Source organism: Mesocricetus auratus, unplaced genomic scaffold, assembly GCF_017639785.1.
Source record: "Mesocricetus auratus isolate SY011 unplaced genomic scaffold, BCM_Maur_2.0 Super-Scaffold_100025, whole genome shotgun sequence".
In the NCBI taxonomy this organism is placed as follows: Eukaryota; Metazoa; Chordata; class Mammalia; order Rodentia; family Cricetidae; genus Mesocricetus; species Mesocricetus auratus.
This window is the reverse complement of record NW_024429206.1, coordinates 15,485,346-15,513,138: the sequence shown is the minus strand read 5'-3', so window position 1 is coordinate 15,513,138 and position 27,793 is coordinate 15,485,346. Positions and strand designations below refer to the sequence as shown.

Here is a 27,793-nt window from a genome sequence, read left to right as displayed (position 1 = left end):
CTAAGGAGACAGACTTCACCAAACTGAAAACGCAAGGCTTTATTGTTTACTCCTACCATAGACTCCACTCTGTCTAGCAGGTTGACACAGCAGCCTCCCTTTTCTATAGCCAGAATTAAAGGGAAAAACAAAAAACACAGAATTACATCAGTAGGTATGGGTCAGATCCTGATTGGTTGACATTCAGGGAACAATTATGGGAATTTCCCAGAGTCAGGACAACTGGTTTGTTAGTATTTTTGATTGGTTGGCTGCAGATGGGAACATTTGGTGGTTTCAATGGCTTTGTCTGTTACTTGCAGGTAGCCTGTTCTCATTGGTTGTTGCTGGGAGGGAGCATTCTGTGGTTTCTATGACTTTGTCTGTCTCTTGGAGGTGGCTTGTTGCTAAACACAATATCCAGGTACTAAGAGGAATGTTGTCTTGGAGTTTTATTGACAACCCAAGAACTAGAGGCTAGGGGGCTGGATTTGTTTTGAAGGCTTTTCCACAACCTTTACATTTATTTATTTATTTATTTATTTTGGTTTTTCGAGACAGGGTTTCTCTGTATTGTTTTGGAGGCTATCGGTCCAGCCCAGCCTCGAACTCACAGAGATCCACCTGCCTCTGCCTCCCGAGTGCTGGGATTAAAGGCGTGTGCCACCACCACCCGGCTAACCTTTACATTTATATGGCTTCTCTCTAGTAGGAACAATAAGAGTCCAACGGGAACTTAAGACTTTCCACATTTATAGTTTCTCCCCAGTGTGATGTATTAGAAGTGAAGCCTTTGAGTTTAGTTTACCTCTTTCACTTTATTCTTACATGCTTGCATTAAGTCTGGTCAAAATAAAACCCCTATGAGCAGGAATGCGTGCTGGGCTTAATTAAGTCTCTGATATTCAAGGACACCATCAACTCCCCTGCAACCAGTTGGCAGCTAGAAAGATCATTCTGGGCCACTTTGAGCATTTGGATAATTAATTTAAATTTATTTAACACTAAGAATTTCTACAAAAATAGACATTTTGTTTATTAAAATTTTCAGAGGAGCCAGGGATGGTGGCACACGCCTTTAATCCCAGCACTCTGGAGGCAGAGGCAGGAAAATCCCTGTGCATTTAGAGGCAAGCCAGGGCTACATAGTGATACCCTGTCTCAAACAAAAGGGTTTCAGGGAGACACACAGGCCTACAGGGGGAGCCACTGAGCGGATGCCCCGAGTCTTTGAGAAAGCTTAACGGTGGATGGGAGTTGAGCCTTTGCACACTCTAATCCAAGGATGACTGAGGAGTGTGGCCAACATGAGGAGACACAGCAGCATCAGGCCTTTGGCGACACACTGGGAACGGGGCTCCCCTGAAAGAAAGCAAAACACTACTTGCTGGGAGCACAAGGGCCCTGGTACCCACAATCATCAGGCAAAACCAGGAGAGTTAAGTACACAGGATCATCCTCTCAAAGGAAAGGATGTATGACCTGTTCTTCCATCCAGAAGACTGGGAACTGGGGTAATTAACAGCCTGGTGGTCTATGTTATCTGTAGGACCAGGCCATATCAAGTTCCCACAACTAGGACCAGAGGTGGCTAATAGTCTAAATGGTCCTTAGATTACCTATATAGCCAGGACCGGAAGTGGTAATAATCTAAATGACCCTTAAATTACCTCTATATTCTAAATGACCCTTAGATTATCTATATAGCCAGGACCAGAGGTGGCCAATAATCTAAATGACCCTTAGGTTATCTATATAGCGAGGGCTCCTTCAAACTCCCAAAACCAGGACCAGATAATAGCCTAACATACTATCTGTATGACTGAGACCACACCAGATCTTTCCTTAGGCCCTTCAGCTAGTACAGGTAACCTATCTCTAGAACTTAAGCTAGTACAAGTAGCCTATCTCCTATCTTGGAAGAAAGGATGTTTACTTTAAGTTGAATTTAATTATGCCTTCTTGTGCACTGGGGATTGTGTTACATGAGGAAACTTTTCCCCAATTTGTAGTGTGTTTCAATGTGCTGGCAATAAACCGCCTGGCATCAGACTCTTTGAGGTTTGTTTCCCTACCAGCTATGACTCTTGCAGGGACCCCACCCATCCCCCACAACAACTGAGTTGTATCCTATCTTGACTCTGAAGGTAATTGTTTATTGATTATTAGTGATGACTATTAATAGTTAATAAAACATCAACAGTGGTGTGGTTTCTTCTTTTAAGTCTTTCTATGTGTTTAAAGTCATTTGTGACATTTACACATCGACTCTTAGTTTTAATTGACATAATGTAACTGACAACACGTAGGAACCTGCCTTCCCTACCTTGGTAGTACTGGGTCAGAGGGTACAGAAGTTGGGGCCAGCATAGCTCATTCCGGGTACAGTCATACTCCGTGAAGTTGATCTGGAATCTACAGAAACACGTGAGAATGTTACAGGGAGAACAAGTGAGAAGCAGGAAGGAACCTCAGCCATTGGCTCACCTCGTTGGGGGCGGGGGCATCTGCGCAGGGATTTTAATGAACTGAACCGAGGCACTGAGAGGGAGAAGATCGGCCTTGTCCTCACAGGCGAGCCCACACTGGTACCGCCAGGTCACGGTGGAGAACCTAGAAGGGGACGATTGTAAGGCAACGTGGCCACCATTCATCAGAAGTCTGACTTAGGATCCCGGGGAATCCAAGTGTCACATCTGTTTCTCAAGTGTAGACACAGAGATTCTGCAAGTTCCTGGACCCGTCACTGGTTCTTTAAGCAAAGACCACTAGTCTCCAACAGCCTATTAGCAGCTGGCCATGTATCGAGGGCGTTCCATGCCCTTGGCACAGAACTGAGGTACTTTTTACACATTATGGCAAGGAATCCTCCAAACAGTACTGTGGGACTGGGACATTGCTCAGTGGTGGAGCCTTGCTTAGAAAGAGAGGCCACTCTGGGATGCATAATGCCATCGTTTCTCAGATTAGGTGACAGCATGCATCAAACTGTCGAAAACCATACGAGGTTCCGTGATCTGAATCAATGGTACCAGCAAAACCTCCAATCAATGGCCACACTCTGTCATCAATGTGCCACTCAGGGTCACAGGGCTAAGTACACTCAGCACTGCACAGCCCTTGCTAACCCTGGCCCTCCCGACACTGCGGCTCTCACACAGAGCCTTACAAATAGCCCTGAAGGAGGTTCAGTCTCAAACAGTGTCTGCACCTTCCACTCACACAGCCAGATCCCCAACAATCCCCATTTGCAAGTGTGCAGATTCCTGCCTAGCATTCCTAGTCTTTGTCCTGCCCTCGACTTTGGCAACTCTCAGGAGGGAACCACACCTTGTCTCCACGGCAAGAATCTCTTGCTGAGCCACCCCTTCCACAGAGCCAGCTTCGGCAATGAGGATTCGGATGGTGAGCTGGGCAGGAACCTCCAGGCAGATGCCATTTGCACTGCTCAGGGGCAGGTCGGCACCCGCATCAGGGGCGGCAACACCTGCAGGAATGTCAAGTTAGACAACTGTTAAGAGCAGTCGTCCTATAGTGTCACACATGACATCCTAAGGAATGGGAGGTGACGTGGTCTGGCTCCCAGTCCTGAAGTTCTACTCGCTAGCAAGCTCTAATTGTTGTCACTTCATGGCTATGTGACCTCACATCCACCCAGCAGAAACAGGTGCTACTCACCTGGGTGATTTCTAAATGCTTTGCTGTGTGGCGAGTGAGGTCCCAACCCACACAATAAAACTAAGCAAAAAGACTCAGTGTCTGGGCCTCAGAGATGTCTCAGCAGTTAGGAGCACTGATGGCTCTTTCAGATGACATAGATTCAGTTCCCAGTACTGACATTGCTGCTCATAACCACCTATAACTCCAACTCCAGGGGATCTGATGTCCTCTTCTGGCCTCCAAGGGCACCAACACACATGCTGCATAAGCTTCCACACAGACATACACCCACATAAATAAAAAACTTTAAAAAATGTTTTTGAGAGAGTGATTCTCAGTAGCCTTGGAGCCTGTCCTGGAACTCAATCTATAGACCAGGCTGGCTTTGAACTCACAGAGATTCGCCTGCCTCTGCCTCCCGAGTGCTGGGATTAAAAGTGTGCGCCACCAGCATAAAATCTTTTCTTCAAAAAGTAAAACAAATGAAAGTCATAGACAGGGACAATACAGAGCCATAATAAAGAGTCACAAAGCTATTCCAGACAGTCACAGCCCCATCAGAATCATACAAAAAAAGAAAAAGATAATTAAAATTCATCTGAGGGAGGTAGTGGTACAGCCATGGGAGAGCCGAGGAAAACTTCCAGCCCGCAGCAGGAAGCCCTGGCCAAATATCAGGTGTAGCTGGAGTTTCTTCCCCACCTTGTCCTGTTGCTGCTTTAGCCCCAAATAAACACACTGAGGCTTATATTAATTAGAAACTATTTGGCCGATGATTCAGGCTTCTTATTGGCTAGCTGTCTCTTAATTATTAACCCATAACTACTAATCTATGGTTTTTTTGTTTTGTTTTTTGGGTTTTTTGTTTTGTTTTGGTTTTTTGAGACAGGGTTTCTCTGTATGGCTTTGGAGCCTATCCTGGAACTCACTCTATAGACCAGGCTGGTCTCAAACTTACAGAGATCCGCCTGCCTCTGCCTCCCGAGTGCTGGGATTAAAGGCGTGCGCCACCACTGCTGGGATAATCTATGTATATTTACATGGCCTTTTATTACTGGAGAAGGCTCCAGCATGTTATTCCTTTAGCAACTATATGGCATCTCTCCCTGGTGGTTTCTCTCTGCCTCCCTCTCTCCAGCATTCTCCTCATTTGGTAGCCCTGCCTATACTTCCTGCCTGGCTACTGGCCAATCAGTGTTTTATTCATCAACCAATAAGAGAAACATATATACAGAAGGAACACCCCCCCCCGTCAATCAGGCAACCACGGACTCAATAGCCTTAAGCCCCTATGCATGGCCACTAAGACTCACGTATGACCTCCAGCCAGCCGTCACTCAGATCACTGTAGTCCGAGTTGCCTCTCCTCGCGACATGCGTTGCTTGTACCAAGAAATCCAGCCTCTGGAGGACATTCTCCCTGCAAGAGAGGAAGATGACACTTCTTAGACAGTGGCCAGTGGGGCTTGTCCTTGAGTCCTTTCCCAAGACTGGCCACTCAGTCTTTGTTGGGAGCCCAGAAAAGTCTTCTGGAAGAACTGGCATTAAAAACAGGGTGCGCGTGTGTGGATGTAAGCTGGGGAGATGGTTCAGCAGTTAAGAACACTTGTTTCTCTAACCAGGCATTCGTGGCACACGCCTTTAATCCCAGCACTCGGGAGACAGAGGCTGGAGGATCTCCAAGGTAGAGGCCAGCCTGGTCTACAGAGCAAGTTCTAGGATGGTCAGAGCTACACAGAGAGACCCTATCCCAAAAAAGAAAAAGAAAGAATACTTGCTGTTCTTCCAGAAGCCCCAGGTTCAATTCCAGCACCCACTTGGTGGCTCACAAATATGTGTAACTCTAGTTCTAGGGCATCTGGCAGCCTCTTCTGGGCACTGCAGGGTTGCCTACACATGGTGTACAGGCATCCATGCAGGTAAAAACATTCATACCACAAAAACAAACAAATCTTAGAGTGGGGAGTGTGCTGGGAGAGGCCAGTGAGGCGGCTCAGTGGGTGGAGTGTATACGTAGGCCTAACAACCTGAGTTGAATTCCTGGATCCTACAACATGGCCAGAGAGAGCACTGGCTCCCAAGGGTTGTCTTCTGACCTCCACATGTAAAGCACATGTATGCTCACCCATGGAGTTCACCCAAACAAATAAAGATAAATGTGAGACAACAACAAATTGTAATTAAAAACGAGGAAATGGCGAGTATTGGAAAGTGTGGGAAGCTGGAGCTGTGCCACCCTGCTGTGAGAGGGGCAAAGGACGTCACCGCTGTAGAAAGATGGGCTCTGAAGACAAAACGGGATTACCAAAGGCCCAGCACCTCGATTCCCAGGCACAGCACAAAAGAACGGGAAGTGCTAACCAGGTGGTGGCGGCGGTGGCGGTGGTGGCAGTGGTGGACACCTTTAATCCCAACACAGGTTCTTTGTGAGTTCAAGGCCAGCCTGGTCTACAGAGTGAGTTACAGGACAGCCAGGGCTACACAGAGAAAACCCTGTCTCAAAAAGGGAAAGGAAGGAAGGAAGGAATTAAGGAAGGAAGGACGGAAGGACGGAAGAAGGAAGAGACGACAGTAAGCACATTCAAACAGAAACTAGTCCAGGCCTAGTCTGTTCCTGGCAGTACACACAGCCAAACAATGGAAGATGCAGATGTTCATCAACCCTGGGGGATAAACAAGATGTTGACACAAAGGCAGTCTACATACAAGTCACCATAGAAACGAACCATGTTGTGACATGGAATGGGTATGAGTCCATGTGAATATCCAGAACAAGCAAAGCCACAGGGACAGAAAGAAGGGTACCCAAGGCTTTGGGGAGAAGACCTAGGGGAGTATTTATGCGTACAGATTTCCATTTTTGGTGATGAAAACATTTTAGAACTAGATAGAACTTTTCATGCGATCATGAAAGGCCTAAATGATATTCATCTGTTCACTTTTTGCTTGTTTTTAATTTTTTAAACATATGTGCATGTATGCATGTGCCATGGCACACTTGGGGAGGTCAAAGGACAACTTAAGTGAGTCAGTTTTCCTGTACCACATGGGTCCAGGTCATGAACTCATGTTATCAGCTTTAGCGGCAGATGCTGAATCATCCCGACAGACCCTGCCTGTTTGATTTTGTTTATGTGGAGACAAGGTGTTATGCACAGCCCAAGAAGACCCCAGACAACAACCCTGCCTCAGCCTCTAGAGTGGGGGGATGGTGGGAGCAACTGTGCCAGGCTGAATCAGTTACTCCTCAATGGTAAATCACACCATGGAAATTTTACCTCAAAAAAAAAAAAGAAAAACAGGGCTAGAAAGATGGCTTCGAAGTAAGAGCAAGTGTCACCAACATTACAATCTGTGTTCCACACCTAGAATCTGTGCTGGAGAAAAACTGGCTGCAGAAAGCACACACACACACACACACACACACACACACACACACACACACACACACAGATTCACATACGTACAGACACAAACACCCCACACACACTGGGGCAAGCATGTACCTGGTCTCTGTTTCTCTGTCTCTGTCTCTGTCTCTGTCTCTCTCTCTCTGTCTCTCTCTCTCTATCTCTCTTTCTCTCTCTTTGTCTCTCTCTCTCTGTCTCTCTCTCACAGACACACAGACAAGAGGATCAAGAGTTCAGGGCTGTGTGAGACTCACCTGAGCTTCGTACAGTTCTCATTAATCCCAACCTCCAGCAGGCAGCCAGCGAGTACATCCTCTCCAAATAAAATGGGTCTGAGAGCAGCTGAATCGCACAAGCCCCTTCCAGCTGCAACAGAAAGACGAGCCTCTCACTGTTGAGCTAAACACAAGTAAAGCCTGACTTCTAAGATTTTCCTGAAAACTCTCTCAGTGACACACAGGAGGCCTAGGCAGGAGCATGGTGGCTCAAGGTCAGCCTGGGCAACACAGAAAGACCCTGTTTCAGTCACACAAACAACAAGCGTTAACTTTTCTCTTTTTTGAGACAGGGTCTCACATAGTTCAGTTGACTATGTAGTGGAGGGTGACCTTGAACTCCTGATCCTCCTGCCTCCTCATCTCCAGTGCTGGGATGACAGGGATGTGCCAGCACACCTGGCTGAGCAAAACCAAAGCAACAGTGGAAAGTAAAAGTAAAGTTCCCAGTTTCCACAAACTGCACAATTGTTACTCTAATCTGGTGGTTTTCACCTACGCGTCCTGAACACTTTGGGGGTAACATATCAGATATTTACATTACAATTCATAACTGAAGCAAAGTTACAGTTATGCAGTAGCAATGAAAATAATGTTATGGCTGGGGTCACTGCAAGGGAGGTACTGTATTACAGGGTGGCAGCATTAGGAAGGTGCCAAGCACAGGCAGCATTCTGTGTGAGAATTCCTGGACCAGGCTCAGTGGCTCGCTGCTAGAGGACACTGTCGCTTCTAGCAGGTGTGGGAAACTCCTACGGCCACATCAGGTGCCCACCATTCAGAGGGAACTGCTCTCTCTCCAGGGAGCAGATGCTGGCCACAGACAGCACAACCACGCCCGAACTGCTCTTATGAACACCCAGCACTAGGTACAACGTGCTAGGCACCCTGGGGGGTTGGGGGGCACAGAAACATAAAAAGCCGTCCCTCCCCACACGCCATAAGCCAAAAGGGCAGCAGATACTCCTAACTCCAGTCTGCCAGGGGGCAGATCATAATGGCAAAAGCACATTACCTGGCTGCCAGAGGTGTAATGCAGTGACATTCATCCCGTTGGCATCTAGGGCTCGGACCGGCTTGCCAAGCTGGTAACCTAGACACAGCAAATAAAGCTGGCATCTTCCCTCCCCTCACACAGTGCGAGAGGGAAGCCCCGGAGGTGGAGCTCTGTAAACGCCACAGCACACCAGCCGGCGATCCCAACACTCGACGGCGGAGGCAAGAAGATGGTGACTTATCCTTCCTGCTTCCATTTTTTTTTTTTTTGACTTATTCATTTTGAGGCAGGCGTGACGGCAGCCATGTGTGGAGGGAGGAAGCTCAGGATACAAAGCCACTTAAACTGAAGGCGATGCCACGTGCCTAGTCACAGCACCAACATTCCCCAGGGCAACCCCTCACAGCAGTGGCCTACTTGGCTATATTCGCACTTCCCTCCCCACTCCCCGGTGTGATTTAGTGCCGGTTCTACAGATCAGGACCCAATCAAGGTCACTGTACCATTTCGACATCTGCTGTTATTTGTCACCGTTCCTGAACACCAGCCTCCCCTGATGTATTTTATTTATCCCGGCAGAGCTACAATATTAACAATTCCACACCTGTTGCCACATCTCAGGTGCTGAGCGGCTCCTCAGGGCACAGCAGGCACCAAGGAGGCCAAAAGAACATGAAATGAGCAGGTGCACAGCGAGCAGGCACCAGCCTCTCCTTGACCACATGTGAATAAACATGGAGTCAGGAGGCGTGAGCCCACTACAGGAGTGTGGGTGACCTTTAGACAGCTGCAGCACCGAGAATGCCACCCTGCACAGGCGATGACTTCCTGCTACCCGGATGAAATACCTTCAGTTAACCTTTCACCCCTCCTTGTGCCAGCTGGGAGGGAAACAGGCCTGACCTCACTGAGGCTCTCCTGTAGATTCAGTCACATCTGTTCTGACTGAGGTGATAGCGGCTGCCATACTCAGAGGACAGGGGCCCACAACAGGAGTATCACGTTCCTTTCAAAAGGACAGTGCCCATAAGCCTAGCTCTTTTGAAGGTTGAGGGAGGAGATTAGTCCCAGCGTTCAAGGCCAGGAGCCGGAAGATGGCTTGGTGGTTAAGAGCACCTGTTGCTCTTCCAGATGACCTGAGGTCGGTTCGCACACGCTCAGCAACTTACAACTGCCTGAAACTCCAGATCCAGCGACTCTGACCCCCCTCTTCTGGCCTCCATGAGTGCTTACAAGTGGTACATGTGAGTGAACACACACACAAACATAAACAAAAAATAAAAATAACATTTTAAAAAGGGCCTAGAGAGATGACTCAGTGGTTACAACACTGGCTGCTCTTCCAGAGGACCCAGGTTCAATTCCCAGCACCCATATGGCAGCTCACAACTGTCTGTAACTCCAGTTCCAAGAGATCCAAGAGAGACACATGCAGGCAAAGCACCACTGCACAAAAATAAAAATAAATCATTAAACACACACACACACTCACGCACAGATAGCCAGGTGTGGTAGCACACACCTTTAATCCCAGCATTGGGAGGCAGAGGCAAGCAGGTCTCTGAGTTCACATAGAGAATGCCAGGACAGCCAGGGTTACATTGAGAACCCCTATGAAAAACGAAACAAAACCAGAAAGAAAAAAGAAACCCACAAAATACAAAAATAGAATATAACATTTGCATTTAAAGAAACATGTATATTAAAATATTAAGTAGCCATCAGAGAAAATGGACTATCACAGGATAAAGAAACAGGCTATGGAGATGAATACAACTCAGGATAGTTCCTTATAACCAGGGGACAGTCCAGGAGTGCCACCCTAAGATCTGTACAGACCACCAATGTCAGTCATCCTACCTGGATTTCCAGAAGATTCCTTCTCATCACCACTGTTATAGCTTAAAAACTTCACTGTAAACCTCTGGGCCATTGTTCCTAGAGACAAAAGAAACTGGAGACATAATGTGTACCATTTCATTGGAAAAAGAAATTAACTCTCCTGAGCCAGGCATGGTGATGCACACTGTAATTCCAGTACTCGGGAGGCTGAGGCAGGAGGATTGCTTTGAGGAAATCAGTTTAGGCTACAAAAAAAAAAAAAAAAAAAAAAAAAACAGAAACAAGTCAGGTATGGTATTGCAAACACTTGATCTCAGTACTCAGGAGGCTGAAGCCAGTCTGGTCTACACAGAAGATTCCCTGCCAGCTGCTACAAAGTAAGACCTGTCTTTAGTTTTTATTTTCTTTTTGTTTTTTTGAGACAGGGTTTCTGTGTACAACCCTGGCTGTCTGGGAACTCACTCCATAGACCAGGCTGGCCTCAAACTCACAAAGATGTGTCTGCCTCTGCCTCCCAAGTGCTGGGGATTAAAGTCACACACTAACATGCCCCTCCTCCTCCTCCTCCTCCTCCTCCTCTTCTTCTTTTTTTTTTTTTTTTTTTTTTTTTTTTTGGTTTTTACGAGACAGGGTTTCTCTGTATTGTTTTGGAGGCTGTCGGTCCAGCCTGGCCTCGAACTCACAGAGATCTGCCTGCCTCTGCCTCCCGAGTGCTGGGATTAAAGGCATGTGCCACCACCACCCGGCTCGTCCTATTCTTTTTCTTCTCTTAAAGTTATGTTTTATTACTTTGTGTGCGTGTGGGTGTGACGACAACTCATAAGAGTTTAGTTCTGGAGGATCAGGCTCAGATTGTCGGGCTTGTCGAAGACTTCCCAGCAGAGCCATCTTGCCAGGCCAATGATTTACTTGATTTTTTTATTTAATTCTTGTGTGGGGGGGAGGTTGAGACAGGGTTTCCCTCTGTAAGAGTCCTACTGTCGTAAAATATGCCTTGTAGACCATGCTGGCCACGAATTTACAGCGATCTGCCTGCCTCTGCCTCCCAAGTGCTGCGATTAAAGGTGTGCGCCACCACTGCCTTTACTTTTAATCACATGTATATGTGTATGGACATGTGTACACCTCTACAGGTATCTGTGAAGGGTCTGCTGTGAACTTGATCTCCTGTGAGCTGTGGGTGTTGGGACCTGAACCTGGGTCCCCTGGAAGAGCAGCCAGTACTGAGCTATCTCTCCAGCCCAGGTACCATTTACTTTAAAACTCACTTTTCTTTTCTTGTTCCTGAGAGACAGGGCTTCACTAACTATATCTATGCTGTTCTTGAACTCACTAATCTCACTGTCCCCGCCTCCTGAGTTCTAGCATTACAGGTGTGAGTAGTCACACCTGGCACAAAATTACAAAAAAATACTGACACATACCTTTAATCCTAGCACTCAGGAGGCAGAGGCAGACGAATTTCTCTGTGAGTTCAAGGCCAGCCTGGTCTACAAAGCAAGTTCCAGGATAGCCAGGGCTGTTACACAGAGAAACCCTGTCTTAGGGGAAAAGAAAATACCGACTCCTTGATTCAGAGATAAACACACATGATAAACAAGTCTACCTTCACTTGAAGGCCTATAGCTTCAGAAGCAACTGAAACTTCAAACTCAAGGTGTTCTCAGCCCCTCATCACCATTACCTTTCTGGTGGGCACTGATTTCTCCCCGGATGATTGTGATATCTAGTCCACTGATAGAATTATTTTGCCATCTGAAAACATAATGCCCTTCCACAGTCACATTTTTGGGGGCAGATCCACTGTTTAAAAGTGTGCCTGCAAACAAAACAAAACAAAACAAAACAAGCCCTCTCTGAGTTGAAATGCTACTGGGGATCTCTCTGAGTGGGCTCCCCCAAGTCCAGCTGCATAAAAAGCCCAGCCACTGTTTCCTCCACGGAGCCTCCTGTGGTCCCACCAGAGTTAGCCACATTCTCTCTCCCACCCCACTTCCCTGAATGATTCTGTCCCTTTCCTTGATTCCTGTGTCCCTGGCACTGAGCTCATTACATGAGCAGAAGTGACACTTGGGGACACTCATGCATCCGGAAGCAGAGGCATGATGCCCAGCTGCTAATAGACAGTCTGAGTTACAACACACAGACAGGAACAAGGTCATAACCCACTGGAAAGGAACACAAGCCACACCTTCATTCAATACAAAGGGCTGCTCACACCAGCCACACCCACACAGCTTCTCCGGCTGCATCCCAGATGCAAAGCTTAACTACCAGGAAAGACAGGAAACCGGGCTGGAGACACAGTTCAGATCCCCAGAAACCAGCTGAAGGAGTTCAGCTTCAGTCCTGGTGCTATCCTGGAATATGCAGCAAGGAACAAGATGCCCTGTTTCAAATAAGGTGGGAGAGAAGTACCCACAGCCAAGCTTGTCCTCTGAGCTCTTTTTTTATTTTTTATTTTTTGGTTTTTCTCGAGACAAGGTTTCTCTGTGGCTTTGGAGGCTGTCCTGGAACTCGTTCTTGTAGACCAGGCTGGTCTCAAACTCACAGAGATCCGCCTGCCTCTGCCTTCCAAGTGCTGGGATTAAAGGCGTGCACCACCAACGCCCGGCTTGTCCTCTGATTTCTATGCACATGCCTGCACTCACACACAAACAAACACACACACACACACACACACACACACACACACACGCACGCACGCACGCACGCACGCACGCACGCACACTCGCACATACACAACATAACACATAATTTTCAATGGTTAAGAGCGGTTGCTGCTCCCGCAGAGGACCAGAGTTTGATTCCTAGCACTCATGTCAATCAATTGTTTAAGTCAGACTCCAGGAGATCTGATACCCTCTTCTGGCCTTGGCACACACCAAACATACAGATAAAAATTAATCTTTAAAAATTTGTTTTAAAAAGCTGGGCAGTGATGGTGCACACCTCTAATCCCAACACTTGGGAGATAGAAGCAGGCAGATCCCTGAGTTCGGAACCAGCCTGGTATACAGAGTGAGTTCCAGGACAGCCAGAGCTACACAGAGAAACCCTGTCTCAAAAAAAACCAAAACCAAACCAAAATCAACAACCAAGACATAGCAGTGCACGCCTTTAATCCCAGCACTCAGGAAGCAGGCTGGCCGATCTCTGTGAGTTTGAGGCCATCGTGGTCTATATAGGGAATTACGGAGCAGCCAAAACCACATAGTGAGATATTATTTTAAAAATAAATAGAAGAAAATAGCACCTGTGTTTTGTAGAAGTGCATGAACACATAACACTGATGTACCTGGACTGGAGATGAGCTTGTCCAGGTCAGCAGCTTCCTCATAGGTTACTGTTGGTGTGACCAGACCTAAAATGACACAGAATTAATGCTGTTTTAACTTAGGCACAGTGACTGCACCTTAATCCACTGCTATTTCAGCCCACAACTGCAGCTCTGCTGCTGCTGCTAAAGGTAGCTTTAACTGAATCTCTATCATTCTATTTATAAATAAGACTTGAGAATCAAAGGCTGGGGTGAAAACCTGCTGGCTCAGAGAGGTTGAGTAGCAACTAGCTTTAACTCCCTCTCCTTGCTGGTGTCTCTCCAAAAGAGCACATCCTTCTGCTCTGCCACAAGAAAAGAAAAAAAAAAGACACGCCACTCCAAATCCCTCCCTACTCCTTCTGGTGCATCTCTCTCTCTCTTCCAGAAGCCCGCTGGTGCTCTATGATGACTTTCTGTCAACCAGTTGCTAGTTCCATCTCCCGACCCAAGGTCAATTTTATTTAATTAATGCAAATGCAAACTCAGGATTCACACTGTAATCAAATGTCCCCCAACAAATTAACTTCCACAGCGACATGTGGTCTGTCACAGTGCCACTCACCTATTCACAGGAAGCTTATAGAGCTAACAAGAAGCCAGACTTTGTTACACACTCCTGCAATCCCAGCATTCACAAGACAGAAGGATCAGGAGTTCAAGGTCACCCTAGGCTATCCTATCTCAAAAAGGAAAGGAAAAGGGCTACTGTGCAATCATGCTTGTGGTGATTATCTCCCCACCCTCTCTCCCTCTCCTGTATCATCAGAGGCTGGGGCTGCTGTGCTCCCGGCCCCTCACTATACCTACACAGAGTCAGCACCAGCACCTGTGGTGTAAGAAGAGCTTCAGGGTGCAAAGTACACAGAGCAGCCAATTCGGAAGAATCTATGTTCCCTCAAACTGTCAAGTAAACTACACGGCATGGCAACCCCACATGCCACAAAACTGTGTCCCCAAATGCTCACGCCAACACTGGTTACAAAACCAAAAGGTGGCAACAACCTAAGTATCCATCAGCCTACAAATGGACAAAGAAATGTGACTAAGCCATACAGTACGATACTCCTTAACCCCCCCCCCCCCCCAAAAAGTGGCACAGATACGTGCTTTCAAAAGATGATGCTAAAGTTGGGCATTGGTAGTGCACGCATTTGATCTCAACACTCTTGAGGCAGAAGCAGGTACATCTCTGAGTTCAAGACCAGCCTGGTCTACAGAGTGAGTTCTAGGACAGCCTCCAAAGCAATACAGAGAAACCCTGTCTCGAAAAATAAAAACAAACAAACAAAAAGATGCTGCTAAGTGAGAGAAGCCAGAAGTGAAGGCCACAGAGAAAAGTGCAAGAGGCAGGGGAGTGAGGCCCTGAGTCATTGTGAGCTTTGACACGAGCAATGCCCGTGGGAAGTTAGCAAAGCTACTACTCATATGGGCCAGGTTCAAAAAAAGAAAAGTGACAGCTTTCTTTGGGAGTCTGAGGAGGAGTGTTTATGAACTGGTTTTCTGTGTGTGCAGAGACTGGCAACTGTGCCTTCCTCCTGGATGTTCAGGGCCAGGGACCACTGCCTGGAGAGACCTACAGAGACTAACTGCCTCCCCTGGGCTGTGCCTAACACACGCTGAGGCTGCAGGTTACCATAGTAGTAGTTGGAGAAGCTGACCAGACCCGTCCCTGTTTCACAGTGTGTCTGTTCTTTCAACAGTCCTTCCCCACCCCTATCAAGGGTTCCAGGAGCCAGCAGCAAAGGAATGGTTCCATCCATGTGACATGCAGAGACAGACAAGAGCTCAGTGGCTCACTGCAGAAAAGACACCAGCTCCCTTTGTGGGTGTCGAAAGGTCTGGGGCTCCTTAGGAGTGTAGGGTACACAGTGTTGTACAGAGAGTCGATGGCACTCGTGACATTATGGAGATCTGACTTAACTGACAATAGCGATCTGGGGTGGGTGGGGCTTGGTGCTTGAACACTGGGTTCCATGCTCAGTGCAGAGAGGAAAACACTGACCACATGTCAGGGTGCTGTTCTGTCAGACTGAACTTTTCCCAGGGAAAACACCATTCTCAACCAATAGATGAGCCATCACCGATGCGGAGCCAGAGGCTTAACACAGGGGAGGGAGGCAGCCTACCTCCCGCTGTGTGGATCTTCACACGCTCAGGGACAACGCCATCTTGTTCTTGGTACACTTCCAGATTGATGGTACATTTAACATCAAAGTTCCTCAGGAAAGCCACTGGAGCACCGTGCAGACATTGTCCAGCTAGGGAGACCTGAGGGCGAGGAGCAGACATGGTACATGGAATTCTTCTTCCTCTCTTGAAACCGTTCTTTCTGCCAAGCGTGGGCTCAAGGCTGCCTTCCCTGTGCTCGGGGGCGGTCAGGCAGAGTTGCACTAAATTCAGGACCAGTCTAGGCTACAGTGTGAGACCCTGCTTCAATGCCACCCTACTCCAAGTTGCTTTCTGCTGCCCACTGCTATTGCGGGACAATGTCAACAGTTAGGACTCAAGGTGACCGACTTTGGGGAACCAAGATCTGGAAGCCACTGCTCACAGTTAAGTGTTCCCTAATACACTCGGGGAAGGTCCCTGGCCCTGTCCACTAACAAGTCACGACTATATTCAGCGCCGCTTCTCCCTCACCACAATCCAATTCTGAGGGAGGTGGAAAGCCACGGCCCCATGTGGAATAACCATAAACTCTAGTGTTGAGCACCACCTCCTGCCCCCCAGACGGTTCAAAGAATAGCAAACTGTCATGCATCCCATGCTTTCCTCCCACAGGCATGGTTTCCCAATAATGATAGAAGCAGAAAGAATAAAGACTTCACGTAAGACTTCTAACCTTAAAGGATGTGTCAAACATTCTTATACACTGTCACATACTTAAAGAATCTCAGAAATTTCTGGGGCTGGGGATGTAGCTTGGGGGCAGAGCACTTGACTGGCATATGCAAGGCCCTCAGTACCCGCTCCAGCACCACAAAAACACAAAAAGGAATGCAGTGGAGACTGACCACACATCACCTCCGAGGAGTCTGCAGAGATACTTCCGGCGTCATTATACACACTGTGACTTAGTGAAGGCAGAGGTTAAAAACGAATCTTTCCACTCTAGGGACTATTAATAGTTAATGCACAAGAGGAAAATAAGCTGCTTAGGGGGAGATTCTTATGGACTGACAACACTAGTTAGATCCGAGTGTTGAAACTGAAGGCGTTACCTGAGGGACAGTAAAATACCCCTGTGTGGTCATGATGGGATCGCCTTGTTTGTAAGCGGCATCAGTGAAGTCTCTTAGATCGAGGTGTAGATGGGCTTCGAAGGCAGGGTCATGTCTGGGGGAACTGCAAGTACGTAAGAGAGATAATCCATGGGTTCTCAGGGTGTTCGCTTAGCCTGTGCATAGGCTAAGCACCATTTAAAAAAAAAGATCGATAACCCTTCAATGACGATCTGCTGAGATGCAAAAATTACCCTTTAATGCTTCCTCTTTGCTTTGATATAGGGTATCATGTAGCCCAGGCTAGCCTCATACTCTCTATATATACAAGAACGACCTCGAACTCTGATCCTCCTGCCTCTGCCTCCTGGGTGCTGGATTACAGGGATCCAACACCAACTCCAGCTCTTCATTTTTTTTTTTTTTTTTTTTTTTTTTTGGTTTTACGAGACAGGGTTTCTCTGTATTGTTTTGGAGGCTATCAGTCCAGCCCGGCCTCGAACTCACAGAGATCCGCCTGCCTCTGCCTCCAGAGTGCTGGGATTAAAGGCGTGCGCCACCACCGCCCGGCTTAGCTCTTCATTTTTTATTCACAGAGATCATAGTCATAAATTTTTCACCTGGGGGTAGGGAGGTGGCGGCGACAGCAGCAGGACTTGGGAGGCAGAGGCAGGTGGATCTCTGTGAGTTCGAGGTTAGCCTGGTCTACAGAGCGAGTTCCAGGACTGCACAGAGAAACCCTGTCACGAAATAACAACAAAAAATTTCAATGATACAGAACTACACAACACAGGAAGTTCAAGTCCCTGTGGGCCCCTGGCTCCATCCTCCACACTGGAAAGTCACTGCCCACTGCTGGCTGGATCTGCTGGGTTTTTTTTTCTCAGTTCTCCCGACACTTTGGGAGAAATGGCTTCACTAACTGCAAACCAGTGTGAACTTCTTTAAGGTACTGAGAAAAAAAATGTGACCCAAGACAAGGTGGCCTGGTAAAGGGAACCTGGTGACCCCAGGAAGCAGGCCCCTCCAGGCAGCAGCTACTTACACGGCACCATGATAGAAATGACCGAGGAAGGGTGAGTTGGAGGGGGGTGACTGCACACACAGGAAGGGAAACCAGTCCGGGGTCTCACGAGTGGTGCCAACTGCACAGCGCTGGTGGAAGGGGGGGTTGACGTCCCCTCCGAACACGCTGGGGAAGCAGGACTGCTGGAACAGCTCTCTGACTTCGGGCAGGCAGTCCTTGAAAACAGATGCAAGGAGAGAGAGGCGCACAAGCTCCAAACGCAACACCAGTCCCAGCTCGCCGCCAGCGTGACGACACACCCTCTGGGGCCACCAGCCTGCAACCCAGTAGCCAAGAGAGCAACGCATCCCCACCTCCTCCCAAAGTGCCTTGCAGTGTAAGAAGAGAGCTCCTTGGGGATGTGGAAGTGTCCCGGTCAGTAAAATTGCTTGCTGGGGAGACAGAAATAGGGGGATCCCTGACAGCTGGCCTAGCCTATTCTGCCAGCTACAGATTCAGTGAGGGGGTCATGTCTCAAAAAAAAAAAAAGGATGCATAGTACCCTAGGTATGACACTCAAGGTTGTCCTCTGGCTTCCACAAATTGTGCAAACACGAGCAATAACACACACATGCACACACACACAGCTCCTTAGTCAACTCCCTAGTGAAGTCCTAGTCAGAAACTTCCAGCCTTCAAAGGAGTGAGCCTCACTATGAACTTAGATACATCATCAAAAACCGGGACAAGAGCCAGGTGTGTAACCTCAGGAAGCTGAGGCAGGAGGATCAAAAGCTCAAGACCAGCCTGGGCAACTTAGCAATGCTCTGTCTTAAGTTTTTAAAAAGTAACAGAGAAGGGCTGGATACATTACTCAGTGGTAGCCTGGCATGTGTGAGACCTACATTCAATCCCCCTCAAACACAAAATTAACATCATCCATAAACTTTAAGTTGGGATCATCTGAAGACATCACAGATACAAAATACATTTGGTGTGTTTGTCTATTTATTATTTAATTTGAGACAAGGTTTCTCTCTGGTTGAAACTCACTATACAGACCAGGCTGGCCTCCAACTCACAGAGATCGGCCTGCCTCTGCCTCCCGAGTGCTGGGAATAAAAGCGTGTGCCAACATCGCCTAGCTGGGCTGCCCATTTTTCAAAAATAATGTTCCTTTTATTTTATGTGTATGAGTGTTTTGCCTGCATGTATGCCTGTGCACACATGGGCACCACCACATTGGACCCTGCTCTTTTGTTATGAGAGAGTGTCACTATGTAGACCAGGCTTGCTTCAAGTTCATGTTGATTGTCAGTTTTAACCTCCCCAGAGTCAGGCTTGCTGGCGTGTGGCACCACACTTGCCGATAGAGGAGTAAATCCTAGCAGTAGCGGCTAACAGAATATACAAAACAACCAGCTCCAAGGGCAGGTAGTGGAGGAGGTCAAATTACTGTTAGTGACAGACTGGGCACAGCCTGGCAGTGCCTTGTGTCACCTGTTGACTCTAGCCATCCTGAGTATGTAAATATACTCACGGTGGTGCAGGTCACTAACACAATGACTAAAAGCAGCCACTGCAGACAGGTTTTTCTGACAGCCAAAGCTGCTGGGGGAGACTGCCGGTGATTCCCAAATGCTCTCAGGTAGGGTGGTAAACAGAACTCACTTGGTCACAGCAGCAGCGAATGTCACAGGCCTTGGCTGTCAAGTCGCAAGGGCAGGGGCCCAGAGGCTGATAGGCTTGGTTAGGACTGACCGTCACGTTATCTAAAAGGACACAGGGCAGAAAAAGTTCAACTCCGAAACAGTTCCACAAAGCTGGGACACTTTTTTGAAACTCACCAGACGGCTGAATCGGGAAGTGTAAGAGAGTGTGTGTACGTGTGTGTGTGTGTGTGTGTGTGTGTGTGTGTAGACATGCGTGTGTATGAGTGTACATCGTGTGTGGAAGCAGAGCCTGGGATCAGGTGCTCTCTTCACCTCGGTTGTGGCTTTTGACTGAGGATCTCACTGCATTGAACTCACAGAGATCCACTTGTCTCTGCCTCAAGAGAGCCAGGGTTGCAGGTGTGCGCCACCGACACAGGCATTCCACGCTGTGTTTCTAAAGCAGGGTCTCTCGCTGGACTTGGAACTCCCTGAACTGGCTAGGCTGGGTGGACATGGAAACCTACTATGGAAAATACTTCAGAGATTTATTTAGGCCTTGTAGTGATAGCAGATGCTTTAATCCCAGTGCCCAGGAGGCAGAGGCAGGTGGATCTCTGTGAATTCAGGGTCAGCCTCGTCTACAGAGAGAGCTCCAGGGCAGCCAGGGCTACACAAAGAAACCCTGTATCAAAAAAAAAAAAAAAAAAAGCTGGGTGGTGGTTGCACCCACCTTTGATGCAAAGAGGCAGGCGGATCTCTGTGAGTTCGAGGCCAGCCTGGTCTACAGAGTGAGTTCCAGGGCAGCATGAACTGCTATTCAGAGAAACCCTGCTCCTAAAAAACTAAACAAAAACAAGCAAAAGGATTTATTTTGATGTGTGTGTGTCCCAGTGCAGGTGCCAGGTGAGACCACTGGAGTCTCTGAAGGTGGAGTTCCACATCTGTAAGCCACCTGATGTGGGTAGGGGCTAGGAACTGCATCTGGGCCTCTGAAAGAACAGTAAATACTCCACCACTGAGCATCTCTGCAGCCCACAGAGGATTCCAAAGCAAGTCTGCATCATGGCTACCATGAGGGCCTCCTACAAGGACTTCCCCCTTCACTGATTTTCTCCAGGAGCTTTCTGGAGAATTCACTGAATATTTTCTTGGTTTCTTTTGCATTTTAAGCAGGAAAAAAAAACCCACTGCTTTCTTCAGAAAGATTCCTTTTTCTTTCTTTAAAAAATGTTTGAGCTGGGCACGGTGGCTCATGCCTGTTATCCCAGTACTCTGGGGGCATAGGCAGGGGTGTCAGGAGCTCAGGCTAGCCTTGGGTACACAGTGAGCTCCAGGTCACCCTGGGCTATGTACGTCTCTGTCTCAAAATACGAAGTGAAAATAGGGCATGGTATTACACACCCATGATCTTAGCATTCAGTCTCTGAGGCAGGATGATTTTGAATTGGAGACTAACCTTGGCTACTGGGCAGCCATAGCTACACAGGCAAGAGATGCAAGAGTCTTCTGCAGGCAAGAAAACCATGGTGGTAGCACCTATTATAGCAAGCCGGCCCCCACGGCTTTTATTTTAGAAACACGGTATTACGTGGCTCAGGCTGTCCTTAAACTTATTATGTAGCCAAGAAAGAACTTGGATTTCCTGATGCACCTGCCTCCACCTTCCACTGCTGGGATTATAGACAAGCAAGACCTTGCTCAATTTTCTGCGTTGCTGGGAATTGAACCCAGTTTTGTGGGTGCCAGGCAGGCACTCCAGCACGCGAGCTGTGCCCACAGCCCCTCTTTTTCTTCTTTTTCTGGAGTTTTAGAAAGACGTAATATAGATTCATAGGTGGGAACTTAAGAGGGAGAGAGAACCATGTCATTTGAGTGAGGCACTGAGGTCAGTCACATGGTGGACCAGCAGCCACATAGAGAATGCATGCTTAGGCGCCTGCTGGTGTCTGAATGGCAGAAGAGGAGAGGAGAGCTGTGCCCTTCCGAGTCAGCACTGAGAAAGATGGCCTGCTCCACCAGGGTTTGCTCAATTGTTGTTTTTTTTGGGGGGGGGGGTTTTTTTTTTTTTTGGTTTTTCGAGACAGGGTTTCTCTGTGACTTTGGAGGTTGTTCAGGAACTTACTCTTGTAGACCAGGCTGGTCTCAAACTCACAGAGATCCGCCTGCCTCTGCCTCCTGAGTGCTGGGATTAAAGGCGTGTGCCACCACTGCCCAGCTGCTCAACTATATTTTATATTTTCTTAAGCAGAGCTATGTGGATAAATGCATGAAAACAAATTTTTACCTTTTACCCAAAAGGACTTAAAATGGTTTACAAAAGATGTGTCAAGAGAACCAGAAATTTTGCAGGAGGGAAGGTATGAGTTTGAGACAGGGTCTCACTATGTAGCTCTGGCTGTTCTGAAACTCACTCTGTAGACCAGGCTGGCCTCGAACTCACAGATATCCACCTGCCTCTACCTCACCAGTGCTGGGATTAAAGGTGTGTGACACCTGTTGCTTGGTTAGATCATAATTAAATAAAATGACACAAAGTAAAAACCTCCAAATCAAACAAACAGAAATAGTACATTTAGGAAGGCAGGAAAGACTCAAAAGTTGAGTCTAGGTGATTGCAAAGATGGCTCAGTGGTTAAGAAAATCGGTTGTTCTTGGAGAAGACCTGGGTTCAGTTCAAATTACCCACAAAGTCACTCACAGCTGCATGGGATTCCAGTACTTGGGGTCTGATGCCCTCTTCTGGCCTCTTCAGGGTCCTGCATACACATAGCACACATACACTCACACAAACACATACATACATACAAATTTTTAAAAAATTAACTCAGGAAGCAAGAGCAGGCAGATTTCTGTTAAGTTCAGGACAAACTGGTCTACATAGTGAGCTCTAGACCATCGAGAGCTACACAGTGAGATCCTGTCTCAAAACAAACAAAAAATAACAACAAAGAAAACAGAGCCACATCTAGTAACTGCCCACACTACACAATCTCCAGATAGTGACTGACAGAAATGTTTTGACCGGAGACGTCACTTGCCTGATGCATTGTGGGTCACAGTCGTGTTGGGATAAATCTCCACCTGAATGAGCAGATGTGCTGAGCAGGATGCATTGTGGGATGCAGAAACCAGCAGAGTTTGGACGATGCACGGGGGCTCTGAGGAGGAGGCAGTCCCCTTCGAGGAGCACAGGTCCAGACCCCTCTTCCACCGCACTGTCACTTCCAGCACGTTCTGAAAGGAAAGCATCTCTAGTGATGAGAAGGCGTAAGAGAAAACCCTGTAAACACACACCTGAGCCTTGCTTCGTTTTACCAGAGAGCTGTCTACGAGATGGTTCACTCCACAGGAGAACTGATGGTAGCATTCCCTTCACTTCCAGCCAACCTCTGGTACCCAAGCTCTGGACCATTTTTATGATTACTGTTGTTATTCAGTGTGTCTGAGTGTGCACGCCAATAAGTGTGTGTCTCCGTACACGCACATGCATGTTGCTGGGACTGAACTTAGGGCTTCACACATGCTAGACAAGCACTCTACCAACTGAACCATATTCCCAGTCTAAATTCTGACTTTTAAAAACTTGCCTTTTAGCCGGGCGTTGGTGGCGTACGCCTTTAATCCCAGCACTCGGGAGGCAGAGGCAGGCGGATCTTTGTGAGTTCGAGACCAGCCTGGACTACCAAGCGAGTTCCAGGACAGCCTCCAAAGCCACAGAGAAACCCTGTCTCGAAAAACCAAAAAAAAAAAAAAAACTTGCCTTTTGCCGAGCGTTGGTGCCGCACGCCTTTAATCCCAACACTCAGGAGGCAGAGGCAGGCGGATCTCTGTGAGTTCGAGGCCAGCCTGGTCTGCAGAGAGAGAGTTCCAGGACAACCTCCAAAATAATACAGAGAAACCCTGTCTCGAAAAAACAAAAACAAATAAAAACTTTCTTTTTTATTTGTATGTGTGTTTGTATATGGATATGGTGTGTGTGTGTGTGTGTGTGTGTGTGTGTGTGTGTGTGTGTGTGTACCAACAGAGGCCCAAAAAGAATCCTGGATGCTTGGGGATGGACAGATGGCTCAAAGGATAAAAGCACTGACTTCCCTTCCAGAGGTCCCAGGTTCAATTCCCAGCACCCACATGGCAGCTCACAACAATCTGTAACTCTCCAGTTCCAGGGGATTTGGTACCCTCACAAAGACATATATGTAGGCAAAACACTAATTCACATAAAATAAAAATAAATATTTTTTTAAATGCTGGGATTGGAGGAGAGAAGGGAAGGGGGAACTGGGATTGGAATGTAAAAAAATTAATTAATAAAAAAAGAAGGGACTGGAGAGATGATTCAGAGGTTAAGAGCACTGGTTACTCTTCCAGTGGTCCTGAGTTTAATTCCCAGCAATCACAGTGTAGCTCACAACCATCTATAGAGGGAATCTGATGTCCTCTTCAGGCATAAAGGCATACATGAAGACAGAGCACTCATACATAAAATAAATAAAATCTTTTTTAAAAAGAAATAAAAAAATACTGGCTGCCCCAGAGCTGGCGTCACAGGTGCTTGTGGACACTGGGAACCGGCCTCTGGGTGCCCAAGAGATGGAGTCACAGGTATTTGTGGGTGCTAGGAACTGGCCACTGATTCTTTCTGTGGAAAGAACCCTTAACCAATGAACCATCTACACAGCTCTATTTCCAGATTTTCTCTTTCCTTTTTGAGAAAAGATTTCACTGTGTCTCTCTGTCTGGCATTGAACTTGCTGTGTAAACCAGGGTGATCTCAGACTCACAGAGATCTACCTACTTCTGTTTCTAGAATGCTGGGACTAAAGATGTGCCCCACCACTTCCATCCCCATTTCCTAATCTTACACACACACACACACACACACACACACACACACACACACACACACACATTCATGTGTGGTAGCTGGAATGTAACTGGCTCCCATAGGCTGATAGGCAGTGACACTGTTAGGAGGTGTTGCTTTGTTGGAGTAGGTATGGCCTTGCTGGAGAAAGTGTGTCATTGTGGAGGCTGGCTTTGAGGTCTCATATGCTCAAGCCACGCCCAGTGTCTCAGTTCACTTCCTGCTGCCTTTGGATCAAGATGTAGAAGTCTCAGCTCCTTCTCCTGCACCACGTCTGCCTGCATGCCGCCATGTCCCACCATGATGATAGTGGACTAAACCTCTGAACTGTAATCCACCCAGTTAAACATTTTTCCTTTATAAGAGGTGCCATGGCCGGGCGGTGGTAGCACATGCCTTTAATCCCAGCACTCGGGAGGCAGAGGCAGGGGGATCTCTGTGAGTTCGAGGCCCGGCTGGACCAACAGCCTCCAAAACAATACAGAGAAACTCTGTCTCTTAAAAACGAAAAAAAAAAAAAAACATGCTGAATGGGGGTCTACATTAATAGCCCACAATTCCTTATAATTCCAGATAATATGAATATGAAACTGTTGCAGAATATTTGTTTCACTATGTAAGGATGTGTTGCTGTTTTACCTTGCCTGCCTAAGGCACCTGATTGATCTAATAAAAAGCTGAATGGCCAATAGCAAGGGAGGAGGTATAGGTGTCACTTCTGGGCAGACAGAATAAGTAGAAGAAAGAATTTAGTGTCAGAGAATAAGGAGAAAAAGACTCCAGGGAAACACCAGGCAGACACAGAAGAAGCAGGAAAGGAGGACATGTGGAATGAAAGAAAGGTAAAAAGCCTTGAAGCAAAATGTAGATGAAGAGAAACAAGTTAAATTATGATAGCCAGTGGGGCAAGCCTAAGCTAAGGCCAAGCATTCATAATTAATAATGAGGCAGCCCAAAGAAAATTCCAACTACTTGGAACATGAAATGTCAAATCACAAGAACATTGGGGAGCTGACAGTGTGGTGAAACACACAAGACCTGAGTTTGATCCCCAGCGACACACACACTCACACTCTCATACACACACACACACACACTCACACTCTCATATACACAGACACACCCTCACACACTTGCACACACTCTCACACACACTCACTCTCTCATACACACAGACACACCCTCACACATACACTCTCACACATGTACTCTCTCTCACATACACACACTCACACTCTCATACACACACACTCATACACACAGACACCCTCGCACACATGCACACACTCACTCACACACACACACACTCACACTCTCATATACACAGACACACCCTCACACACTTGCACACACTCTCACACACACTCACTCTCTCATACACACAGACACACCCTCACACATACACTCTCACACATGTACTCTCTCTCACATACACACACTCACACTCTCATACACACACACTCATACACACAGACACCCTCGCACACATGCACACACTCACACACACACACACACACACACACACACACACACACACGCTTGCACATCCTGCACAAAGCCTAAACAGGTTCAAAAGAGCTTTTGCCTCAGGTCTTACCACACCGGGGCTCACAGTCACATTCCAATCTCCTGTCTCATTGCTGAGACCACCACAGGTAGGAACTGGCAGCACTCCTAAGGGAGAAATTAGAACGCAAGGCGTCAGGCTCCGGCAGCTAAGAAGTTGAGAGTCCTAGGATTGGAATCCCCACGGACACTGCGTGAGACTAGCCAAGCAGTATGTCTTTTTATTTGTTAATGGGATAAAGAGATCCTACTGTTCTTTTTTTTTTTTTTTTTTTTTTTTTGGTTTTTCGAGACAGGGTTTCTCTGTGGCTTTGGAGGCTGTCCTGGAACTCGCTCTGTAGACCAGGCTGGCCTCGAACTCACAGAGATCCGCCTGCCTCTGCCTCCCGAGTGCTGGGATTAAAGACGTGCACCACCAACGCCCGACTGATCCTACTGTTCTTACGTGAACACAGAGACGTTATGGAGAATATTGGGGTGGTGGGAGCTTGACCAATGAATACTGGCCACTTTTTTTCTTTGAAAAACAAAAACAAACAAAAAACAAGTCTCCCTATGCAGACCAGGCTGGCCTGGAACTCACAGATCCGTCTGCTGCAGCCTCCTCAGTGGCTTGTTGGCCACTTTAATTTCGAGCTCCCGTTTCCAGAACCTGTACACAGGGCCTCTTTGCTCTACAGCGCACACAGATACTGCCATTCTTCCCCGCCCCTACTCTGCTGAAGGCAGCAGCTCTGTGGGCAGCACCCACGCTCCCAAGAAAAGCCAAACTCCCACCTTTCTCGACCTGCAGCGGAGTCAGAGACAAGGTGACATCCTCACTGACTCCGACCAGGGACGCGCTGACCTCAGGGCTGGACATTCGGATGAAAGGTGGAATGAAAACTAGGAGAGAAGGAAGGGTGCGGGCTGGGGTTAGGCCGTGCAGAACCTGTGCCTGGGGTGCATGTGCTGGCTTTGTAGATGGCTGCGGCTTCCGGGATCCTAGGGGCCCCAGAGTCCCTCAGCCTGGGCCATGCAGGCCATACCCCGCCACACACACCCGGGTCCCCACGCAGCGGCCTCAGGACGTCCTGCAGCAGGAGGAGCCCCCACAGAAGGCCGAGCGGAGACAGAGTTCCCATCCTGGGGCTGGGTCAGCCTCACAAGCCCGCAATAGTCCCGAGGAGAAAAAGCGGGAGCATTCGCCGCCCGGCCGACGCCATATTGCCAAGCTGAACGCCCGCAGCCATGGCAACCACCAATCGGTGATGGGCATGTCGTGATTGGTCCAGGTCAAGAGAGCCTGCTTCTGCAAGTCTAGCGAAAGTACCACTAGCTGTGGCAACCACCAATCGGCCAGCGGCGCTCCATGATCGCTTCAGAGCGAGACCGCCGGCTCTCCTGGCCCTGCCCACCAGGCTTCGTTCGGTTTTGCCGCTCTGTAATCCCAGGGCACGTCGTGGGTTCTTTCCATCCCAGACATCAAGAAACCACACTGCGAGGCTGCAGAGATGGCTCAGAGGTTCAGAGCATTTGCTACTTTTGCAGAGGATCAGAGTTCGGGTTCCAGAACCCACGTGGTGGCTCACAACTTTCTGTAATAGGGATCTGATGCCCCATTCTGGTCTCCTTAGTCACTATATGTACATGTACATGGTGCAAATACATACATCCATGCAAACAATCATACACGTGAAGTAAAACCTATTTCTATCAGAACTGTACATGGGTAGGGGAGCAGAGGGGTGTTTGTGTCCTAGAGCAGAAACTTTAAAGTAGTTTGCCAGGCTTATGCTGGTTCTGCCAGGCCACCATATGCCATTCCTGGAAGACCACTGTACACTGCACAGCATCCCAGTCATGGTCTGGATACTGCTATGTCGAGGTCATCCTCTGCATCTCGTGTTTTCTCTATGGTAACACCAAATACTCTATGAGGTTCTCTACCTTAGACTATTATCCCAAAGTGTCCCTGTGTGTTTATTGGTTTGGCCCAGGCCATGTTCTGGGTTTC

The 27,793-nt window shown here is 47.8% G+C and overlaps 1 protein-coding gene across 1 annotated transcript; it reads right to left on the bottom strand.

Moving 5' to 3' along the window:
* Window positions 1-14: 14 nt before the first annotated feature.
* Window positions 15-27,026, bottom strand: Tctn2 (tectonic family member 2). The gene is made up of 18 exons (XM_040731375.1): window positions 26,840-27,026; window positions 26,575-26,682; window positions 25,829-25,905; window positions 22,406-22,601; window positions 19,384-19,484; window positions 17,752-17,948; window positions 16,707-16,830; window positions 15,612-15,753; window positions 13,462-13,527; window positions 11,848-11,982; window positions 10,182-10,259; window positions 8,340-8,417; window positions 7,304-7,415; window positions 4,953-5,059; window positions 3,310-3,466; window positions 2,467-2,592; window positions 2,306-2,394; window positions 15-1,341 (listed from the first exon to the last, which is right to left on the bottom strand). The coding sequence occupies exons 1-18, from the start codon at window positions 26,919-26,921 to the stop codon at window positions 1,220-1,222; spliced, it is 2,097 nt and encodes a 698-aa protein (XP_040587309.1). The 5' UTR covers window positions 26,922-27,026; the 3' UTR covers window positions 15-1,219.
* Between the last annotated feature and the right edge of the window lie 767 nt (window positions 27,027-27,793).

What these genes read in the sequence shown, in the direction of transcription:
- Tctn2 (XM_040731375.1), bottom strand. Translation starts at nt 26,921, where the DNA reads ATGGGAACTCTGTCTCCGCTCGGCCTTCTGTGGGGGCTCCTCCTGCTG. An exon ending in GCCGCTGCGTGGGGACCCGG is followed by an intron (nt 26,683 to 26,839) that starts GTGTGTGTGGCG and finishes CTTCTCTCCTAG; the next exon opens with TTTTCATTCCACCTTTCATC. An exon ending in TGTGACCCACAATGCATCAG is followed by an intron (nt 19,485 to 22,405) that starts GCAAGTGACGTC and finishes GTGTCCTTTTAG; the next exon opens with ATAACGTGACGGTCAGTCCT.